Here is a 10,127-nt window from a genome sequence, read left to right as displayed (position 1 = left end):
TATTCCGAGACTTTGTGGATAAATTTTTGATTATCTATCTGGATGATATTTTGATCTTCTCCAAGAATTGGGACTCTCATGTGGAACATGTTCAGACTGTGTTCCGGATTTTGAGGGAGAATTCCCTGTATGTCAAGGGATCGAAATGCCTTTTTGGGGTACAGAGGATTTCATTTTTGGGATTTATTTTGTCTCCGTCAGCTATTGAAATGGACCCGGCAAAGGTACAGGCCATTTATGATTGGGTTCAGCCCACTTCTTTGAAGGCCCTCCAGAAGTTTTTGGGTTTTTCTAATTTTTATCGGAAATTTATAGCTAATTTTTCTGGTATTGCCAAGCCATTGACGGATTTGACTAGGAAGGGTGCTGATGTGCTGAATTGGTCTCCGGAGGCTGTTTCTTCCTTTCAGGAGCTGAAGCGAAGATTCACTTCTGCTCCGGTTTTGCGGCAACCTGATGTCTCACTCCCGTTTCAGGTGGAGGTGGACGCTTCTGAGATAGGTGCAGGAGCGGTGTTGTCCCAAAAAGATCCTGTGACATCTAAAATGAATTCTTGTGCTTTCTTTTCCCGAAAGTTCTCCCCATCCGAACGTAACTATGATGTGGGGAATCGGGAACTGTTGGCCATGAAATGGGCATTTGAGGAGTGGAGACATTGGTTGGAGGGAGCCAAACACCAAGTCGTGGTCCTTACTGACCACAAGAATTTGATTTACCTGGAGTCGGCCAAGCGCTTGAATCCTAGACAGGCTAGGTGGGCCTTGTTTTTCACACATTTTGATTTTGTGGTCTCTTTTCTTCCGGGCACTAAGAATGTCAAGGCAGACGCCCTCTCTAGGAGTTTCCTTGCTGATTCTCCTGTTGTGACTAAGCCTGCTACCATCTTAGGCGAGGGGGTAGTTCTTTCTGCCATCTCGCCCGATTTGAGACATGCTCTGGAAGAGTTTCAGGAGGACAAACCTGAGCATTGTCCCAGTGTAAAGTTGTATGTTCCTGACCAGTGGAGGAAGAGAGTGATGTCTGAAGTTCATTGCTCTGCATTGGCTGGTCATCCAGGTATTTTTGGTACTAGAGATCTGGTGAGTCGGTCTTTTTGGTGGCCCGCCTTGTCTCATGATGTCAGGAATTTTGTGCAGTCCTGTGGGACTTGCTCCCGGTCTAAACCTTGTTCTCGCTCTAGTGGCTTGTTGATGCCTTTGCCGGTGCCCAGGAGGCCATGGACCCATATTTCAATGGATTTTATCTCTGATATGCCTGTCTCTCAGAGAATGACTGTTATTTGGGTGATTTGTGATAGATTCTCTAAGATGGTCGATCTTGTACCACTCCCTAAGTTGCCATCTTCCTCTGAGTTGGTGCCCTTGTTTTTGCAACAGGTGGTTCGCTTGCACGGGATTCCTGAGAACATTGTATCTGACAGAGGAGTTCAGTTTGTGTCTAGATTTTGGAGGACTTTCTGTTCCAAGCTGGGAATTCAGTTGTCCTTCTCCTCTGCGTTTCACCCTCAGACCAATGGGCAGACGGAGAGAACAAACCAGACTTTGGAGTCGTATTTGAGATGTTTTATTTCTGCCGATCAGGATGATTGGGTTTCATTTTTGCCCTTGGCCGAATTTGCTTTAAATAATAGAGCTAGTTCTGCCACTTTGATGTCACCTTTTTTTTGTAACTTTGGTTTTCACCCTCGATTTTCTTCAGGGCAGGTGGAGCCTTCTGCCTGCCCAGGTGTTGACACTGTGGTGGAGAGAATGCACCAGATCTGGGACCATGTAGTGGATAAGTTGTCTCTCTCCCAGGAAAAGGCCCAGCGGTTTTCCAACCGGCGTAGGACCGTTGGTCCCCAGTTTAAGGTGGGTGATATGGTTTGGTTGTCATCTAAAAATATCGCTATAAAGGTGGCATCTCCTAAGTTTAAGCCTAGATTTATTGGACCTTACAAGATTTTGGAGATTATTAATCCGGTCTCTTTTCGGTTGGCTCTTCCTGTCACATTTAAAATTCATAATGTGTTTCATAAGTCCTTGTTGAAGAGGTTTGTTGAACCAGTTGTTCCTGTGGTGGCACCTCCTGACCCTATATTGGTTGAAGGTAACATGGAATATGAGGTAGAGAAGATACTGGATTCCCGTCTGGCTAGACGGAGACTCCAGTATTTGGTTAAGTGGAAGGGTTATGGTCAGGAGGATAATTCCTGGGTCTCTGCCTCTGATATTCATGCCGAAAGATTGGTGCGTGCCTTTCATCGGGCTCACCCGGATCGCCCTGTGGCATGGATGAGGGTTCGGTGACCCCTCCTCAAGGGGGAGGTACTGTTGTGAGTTCATTTTTCCCTTCACCATTGAGGTCTGATGAACTCCCTCCTCTGGTGAAGGAAGGTAGTGAGGCTGATTACCAAACACCTGGGCAGCTAGATGATGACTGGGTGACTGGAATTGAGGACTGGATATAAGGCTGCCGACGCCCTTCTTCCTGGCTGGTGATTTTCCTGCTGGATTCTTGGAGACCAGTCTGATTCCTGCATCTCAAAGCTAAGATTTTCTGCTCCGCTTTGTACTCTTCAGTTTTGTTTTGTTTTGCCTTGTTTTTTGGGAGTTCTGCCATCCCCGGCCGGGGGTGAGCTGAATACCATTTTTGTCTCTGATCTGTTGATACCTAAGTGCTGATATAGTCTTTTGAAGCCTAGCGACTTCAGGGCCTGTTTTTCCTATCAGTCAGTTGGCTCATTTTGATAGGGTTTTTGCGGATGGCAGACAGCCGCTTTCCTATCCTGTCCTATGTAGTTAGCTTGGGCCCCATCATTTGCTCAAGCTATCTTTCTATCTGTGTTAGTGTTTTCATCTTGCTTCACCGTCATTATATGTTGGGGGCTGCCTATTGCTTTGGAGTCTGCTCTGGGGCAGTTTAGTTTTTCCCCTTTCTGTCTTTAGGCTATCTAGTTCTCCGGCTGTGATCAAGGGGTCTAGGGCACCGTAGGAACCCCCCACAGCTACAGCTAGTTATTGTGGATAGGTCCAGGGGTCTGCAATCCGATAGCTGCCAACCTCTCTGGTTTTTCTGGACTTGGCTGGTATTTTGTTTTTTCCTCCTTCGGTGACTCATCATAACACCAGATCCTTAATGCCCCAAATGTCCAGAGGCCACATAGACATTAGACTGTTGGCCGAACTTGCTGATATTGGCAGGTTTGACTGACATTAAAGAGGATATCCGAGACTTTAGACAAAAAGGCATGGCATCTATCTGCCTTTTGTGCCTGGCACCAGTCATTGACCGGAGACTCAGCTACTCCCTGTTAACAGAACAGGAGCTTCTCTTCCTGTTGACAAGGCGGAAATATTAGTGTCATGCTGATTGACAGCTGGCTTCCATTGCCTCATTGTGGGAAGCTGGCTGTCAATCAGCATGATACCAATAGTCCCGCCCTCTCAACAGGAAGGGAAACTGCTGATCTTTTGACAGGGAGCAGCTGAATCTCTGGCAGTAGCAGCCAGTGACCGGCGTTGGGTACAACAGGCAGGTAGTTGCCTCTGTTAGCAACTCCATGCATTTTTTTTATAATCCCGGATAGCCAGTTTAATGTGTACGGGAGATCTTGAAATGGGGTTTGTTTGCTACCTTTTTGTGCTTTCACTTTTTATATTTAAAAACTGCTGCACATCCTATCCTAACATTCATGGCCTAACCTTGGTATAGGTCATCAATGTTTAATGGGCGGGATATAGGTCATCAATGTTTAATGGATGGGAGTGTGACACACCTGGCACCCCCGCCGATGAGCTATTCCCAGTGCCAGTCAGAATTGCTTAGTTGCGGAGTTAAACACAGCTCAGCCAGCTTAATAGTGGCCACAGCTGGGTACTGCACCTACGTCCCCTACTTGAATTAATAGGAGGTGGATGTACAGTACCTGTCCACAGCCACTATTCTGTTAGGAGCTGTGCCGTGGAGCTGTGCAACTGAGCAATGCTTTCCTCCACCTTCACCAAGTATAGCTAATCAGCAGGGGGTGCCAGTTGTCATACTCCCATCCATCAGACATTAATGACCTATACTAAGGATAGGCCTTCAATGTTAAAGTCCTGGACAACCCCTTCAGGCTATGTGCACACGTGCGGAATTGCCGCAGAAATTTCCACGGCAATTCCGCAATTCCCTGCCGCGAGAAATTCGCATGCGTAATTCCCGCGAAAAACTAGCGTTTTGCAAGCATAATTAGTGTAACTAGCTTGCAGAGTGCTAGTGTTTTCCAAGCGATCTGTAGCATCGCTTGGAAAACTAATTACAGGTTGGTCACACTTGTCAAACATAGTGTTTGACTAGTGTGACCAACTTTTTACTATTGAGGCTGCCTATGCAGCATCAGTAGTAAAAGATATGTTAAAAATAATAAAATCGTGATATTCTCACATTCGGGCGTCCCCCCCAGCGTTCCCAGGCCTCAGCGATGCTCCCATCAAGTCCCGTTCCCATCGATGCCTTGTGACAATGACCCCAGATGACGTAGCATCACGCGAGACCACTACGTCATCACAGGTCATTGTCACAAGGCATCGATGGGAACGGGACTTGATGGGAGCATCGTTGAGGCATGGGAACGCTGGGGGGGGACGCCGGAAGGTGAGAATATCATATTTTATTTTAGTTTTTTTTTTTTTTTTAACAGGGATATGGTACCCAGGGCCCGGTGGACAGTCTCCTCTCCTCCAGACCCTGGGTACCATCCTCACATTTTCTGCTTACTTTGCGCATGTTGGGCATAGCCGCATGCGGAAAGTAAGTGGAACAATGCATTCCTATGTGTGCGGAATCCCCGTGATTACGCAAAAAGAATAAGCATGCTGCGTATTTTTCCGCGATGCTATTTCGCTACGGAAAAATACGCAGCATTAGCACAGCATGTGCAGAATGCCATTGAATTCAATGGGTTGCTTATTGTATGCGTTTTTGCTGCAAAAACGCATAAAATCCGCGGCAATTCCGCACATGTGCACATAGCCTCAAGGTTAGAGCTTTACATGAGCAATCTGGCCTTGGGTTGCATCAAAGCTCTAAGTTTTAGCTCAACTCTCAGCCATTTTCACTTCTTTCTTCCTAGATCAGGATTTTGCATTAGCTTTGTAAGCTAAATCCAGGAAGAGGTACAAATATTTACACTCTGCACACTTGATTTTGGCTTACAAAATACCCCGGAAAAATACTGTATAGAAGTGGCCTAGTGCAGGTTCTTTAAAGTTTGTAAGGAAGTAGAAAGAGTAGGAATACAATATTTTACCGTGAAGTTGAGTCAGATTAGCAGGTAAAAGGGTTAATGTGTTTTAAAGTTTAATGGCTAATTAATAGTTCCTGGTAGGCTAAGCAAAAAGACACCTCTTGTCCGTAATCATCGCTGCCTCCGCTGCCAGGCTCATGGCATCAACATCCAATGGGGACGTCACAATCAGTGGCTGCAGAACTCGCGTGATGTTTCAACTGGCGCCAGATGAGCAGCTGGTGCAGGGATGAGTAGAGGAATGATGCCAGACCAAAAGACAAGTTGTTTTTTTACCCACCTTTCCAGTCCTGTTAATAAGAGGTTGTCCAATAGTAAGGATACCCCTTCAATAAAAAAGGAAGTTTTAGATTTTAGCAGACAGTAAAATCTAGTGTGAAAGCATTGTACTCTATGTTCATGTTATCAGGAGAAATGTATGCAGTAAAATTCCTTTGATCCAGTATTACCTGGAAAGCTAAAGGACTATTATAAATATAAACAATTTACTTGCAAGAGTGGACACACTTGGAGGCTATAACAAAATAAAATATTAAAGAAAAAAAATGAGAACTACAGATGACACATACATCCCTATGTTGTATAGCCATTGGCTCTTGTGAGACTGTAGTCCAGTGCAGGCTCTCACGGCATGCTGGGAGTTGTAGTTTGGCACTAGATCATTATTATAGATTGTCATGCAGCGGCAAACTTTCAGATTAAAGGAATGTTACTTTAACAAAGCTGCCCCATCAATATCACAGCATTAATAACTTACACAACACAGGAGGTTCACGTCTTTTTTTTATTTTGAAATTTATGAATACAAAGTTTAGGATTTTGTCAATGCTAAACTACAAAGCAATCACACGTCAATGCTACGGACAAAATAATCCTCCCATTAAGTCCATAATTAATAAATCGTCTATTGAAGAAAAATCTGGTATAGCCTCCCGCCTTTTTACATAAAAAAAATCATCAATGCCAAAAAAAACCAAAGCCTTATCCTCTAGTAAAGCGTTCGTGACGGATTTGTGATCTGTTTCTAGAGTTGAGCTGAAAATGGAAAAGTGCAATTCTTCTGTAGACGACGCTGGAAAAACAATGAGAAACATTCGGCATCATACAGTTCATTGTCAATGATTAAATGGGTAAGAATCGAATACAGCATGGTGGGGCCGTGGCCACGATCCAGGAGGATCTGTTCTCAGCATTGCCAGCCTGGGCTGGTGCTGATATCACATATCCAGTATAGACCGTAACGGGTGAGATAACTTCTACTAGATCCCAAATCTCTCACTAGTTAGGATTTACTTGGGGATGGAACGGAGCAAAAAAAAAAAACTAAACAAAACACTAAATTAATTATTGACATGGTGGCTCCGAAGCACAGACGTGTATTACATGATATGGCTATAATTCCAGCAATGTCACCGATACAGATCACACATGGGATGTATACAGCCTACACATATGGGACGTGGATTACCAGTAACTACAGCCTATAAATTAAAGGTAGAAAATTAGTGCAGAAAAAAAAAAAACAAATAATAATGCCATCAAACTTTTACTTCCCCACCCCCCCCCCCCCACACACAAAAAATAAATCAAATTTAAAAAAAAAAAAGTCCATAAATAAAAGGTATTGTCCTCAGGAATTACAGGGAAGCGGATCATCTTAAGAAAGTTGCACAGGAGAAAAAAAAGTTAAAGGTTATAAAACTATGTACACGACTCGCGGGAGCTGTCCAGCTGCGCTCACTTCTTCCTTGCAGACTTCTTCGGGCTGGCCTTAGCCTTGGGTTTGGCCGGCTTGGCCTTCTTCACCTTAGATGCCTTGACAGGTTTGGCTTTCACAGTCTTTGTCTTCTTGGCTTTCTTAGGAGAGGGGGCCGGCTTCTTCTTGGCCACCTTCTTTGCCTTTTTCTCGGGAGCTTTGGCCTTCTTGGCTTTGGCTGAAGACTTGGCAGCCTTCTTAGGCTTTGCTGCCGCTTTCTTGGGAGAAGCCACTTTCTTCACTTCCTTCTTGGCCTTCTTGGCTGGTTTCTTGGGTTCATCTCCCTTGGCCAACCTGAAGGAGCCAGAGGCGCCCACGCCCTTGGTCTGTCTGAGGACGCCGGAGGTCACCAGCCTCTTGATGGACAGTTTGATCTGGGAGTCGGCGTTCTCCCCCACTTTGTAGTGGTTCTTGATGTACTTCTGGATGGACTGACGAGAGGAGCCGGATTTGCTCTTCTCCGCCTGGACGGCCGCCACAATCATGTCCGAGTACTTGGGGTGGTCTGTGGATTTTTTGGCTGCCCTGGATTTCTTGGGCTTGGCCGCAGGGGTGGACGCGGAGTTCTCTGCCATCTTCTCTACCAATTCAGGTGTCTGTAACTTTGTGGATTACTTGTGTTCCCAGCTGTCTCCTCTGGGCACTAGTTTGGGAGAAGCCTATGGGTGAGGAGGACAGCAGCCCCGACTCTTCCTCTCAGCCAAGTTCAGCCCCAGAATAAACGCTTACTCCCAGGGGTAATGGAAATGTCAGGCTGGCTTGGTCTTTGTGCACACACTCACTTTCCACCTGTCAGTCTCTCACAATCCTTTCTGCCTCCCAGGTACAATGGGACAGTCCGGTATTTTCCTGCCAGAGTCGGTGTGAGGTATTGCCTGGCAGCCGTCTCTCTCCCCTCAGCTGTTTGTTCGCCGTCGCCTCTCCTCCGCTCAGTGACAGTCGCAGGCGCTCTCTCCTCAGCACCTTCCCTCCCTGTGTTGGCCCCTCCTGCCGGTTCCCGCCTTTTATTTGCTGAGGTCGGACCGAGTTGAAGACTGGCGGCTGCGGGCGGGAAGAGGCAGACATGGCGCCGCTCTGCTTCTATCTGTGTTTCTTCCCGCACACAAAGTGTCCATTCCCTGAGCCCCCGGAGCCGCTGCCATTCTCCCAGCCGGAGCTCCCGTGAGCCCAGTCTTTGGTCTTTCGCCCCCTCTTGTCTCCCAGTCCCGGGACATCGCACAGCCCCCGGGAGAGCCCCGAAAATCGCCGTGGTGTTGCAGGAATCGCACTCATTTCGTCCTCTCTGGCCCCTGTGGAGCAGACCCTGGGGGCCCGTTCGGCGTGACACTGTGGCAGGGTGTAGGTGTAACCCTGAGCCATGGCTGGGGGTCCTAAAATGACTGCTGGCTCCTGCCCTGTCCTCACTGAGGGGGGCAAAAGCGACCCCAACTAACACACAGCCCTGAGAGCACAGTGTGTCCATCAGGGAGAGGTGGGAGGGTCTGCAGCCCTCCTGGGGGACACAGCAACAGCATGGGGTGCACCCCAACACCCCGCACACCGGCACCCCCAAAATCCCCGGCCTGCACCCTTCCCGCCAGTGTTTCACAGCTTCTTGGCAAAACTTTCCAGCTGACTTTTGTCATGTGCATAGGCTGCCATTACTGTGCTGCAGCCAGGAAAGCGGGGGGACAGAGCAGGTGACCCCCAGCAGGAGCCCACCCAAGGCACCCCCCAATAGCAGGTGCACCCCCACCTCACTGCTCAGCATGGGGCAGGCACTGTGCCCCACAGGGGCAGCTCTAATGTTAGGGGGAGCTGACCCCATTTATGAGAAACCCATAAGGTACCCTGAGCGTTATCCCATCTGCCCCCATGACTGAGGGGTCTCACGCACGAGCCCCCCTAAAGTGCCTTGCTGTGAAGCTGGGTCTTGCCTCCACATTTTGGGTTGGTTTTTTTTCACCCATGAATCTTCAGACATTTATATGAATGTGACTATTGTAATGTATGACTCCAGCAATAGTCCTGAGAGCTCGGGGGCCTGTTCCTGTATGGGGGGCACAGAGCCTGGTGAGACCCCGCTGTGTGTGGCACCGCAGGGCACATGTGCATGGAGGGCAGGGCACGGTTATGGCGGGGGATTAGGGCTGATAGCCGACCACACATGCAGGATGGCTGCTGCTCTGTAATCTCAGCCTCTGCTCCATGGCTAAACACAAAGGGATTAAGCCGATTTTAAGGATGTCAAACCTTTCTAAATTGTCTTGCCAAGAGCAGAGCAGCTCTGATCGCCATCTTGCTTGGAGGGAGTTGCTGCTATTTTTTTCCTCTCCCTTCTTCCATTGAAAACAAGACAAGTTTATTACAGTGCAATCACCTGAGCCGATGCCACAGAGGAGCCTGTGTGCACATGGATATACTGTGTAGATGGGGTAGGGGGTCCCACCTCTAATGTGCACAGCATTCCCCCCTTCCTGCAGCAGGGATCACTTGCAGCTCCTTCATCTTCATCACATGGTGCTGCTGCCAACTCTGCATACCTGTGCCCATCTCATGCAATCAGCATTTCTGGGGTCAGATATTTCAGCACTTATGTAACATTTGACCGCAGACACTATGGGGTTTTACATCATCAACTTGCATTCAAATGTAGCAGCTTTTCTTGTGTTTTGTAAATAATTCCATTTTTTTAATGTGCTTTTTTTTTTTTATAATATTTACACCTGCCTTCAAGGGTGACAAGAAAAAAGGAGGAGGAAAGGGGTCATAAAACGCAGAACATTAAAATGTCCTTTTGGTTTTCTTATCATAAAATATTGGTGACAATATTCTCCAGCCACAAGGTGGGGAAAAAAAGAGTAAGTTGTGTAACTCTCCTAATGAATTGCATCACATTTATCCAGATATATTTGGGGTAATATTTGCACTTTAAGCCAAATGTGTTTTTCTGGTATGCCTGGTGTGTGCTTAGTCTGATATGCATTATCTGTTTTCATCATGTGTTGCAGAATTCATGAAACACTTCCTGCCTAAAATAGAAAAAAAAAGTTTCGAAATTTTGCCGAAACAATTTCTGTAGAGATGATTTGGAGAAAGAATTAGGAAAAATCCTTTTTATTG

At 46.9% G+C, this 10,127-nt stretch overlaps 1 protein-coding gene across 1 annotated transcript; it reads right to left on the bottom strand.

Moving 5' to 3' along the window:
* Window positions 1-6,039: 6,039 nt before the first annotated feature.
* H1-0 (H1.0 linker histone) lies at window positions 6,040-8,015 on the bottom strand. The gene has a single exon (XM_073549496.1). It carries the CDS (start codon window positions 7,598-7,600, stop codon window positions 7,007-7,009), a length of 594 nt encoding a protein of 197 aa, XP_073405597.1. The 5' UTR covers window positions 7,601-8,015; the 3' UTR covers window positions 6,040-7,006.
* Window positions 8,016-10,127: the final 2,112 nt, after the last annotated feature.

This window comes from Dendrobates tinctorius, unplaced genomic scaffold, assembly GCF_039654945.1.
Source record: "Dendrobates tinctorius isolate UK_male_01 unplaced genomic scaffold, ASM3965494v1 ptg000159l, whole genome shotgun sequence".
NCBI classification, from domain to species: Eukaryota; Metazoa; Chordata; class Amphibia; order Anura; family Dendrobatidae; genus Dendrobates; species Dendrobates tinctorius.
This window is presented reverse-complemented; position numbering and strand designations above follow the sequence as displayed.

Bases quoted from the DNA above. Each gene is read 5' to 3' on its own strand.
- H1-0 (XM_073549496.1), bottom strand. From the start codon at position 7,600: ATGGCAGAGAACTCCGCGTCCACCCCTGCGGCCAAGCCCAAGAAATCC.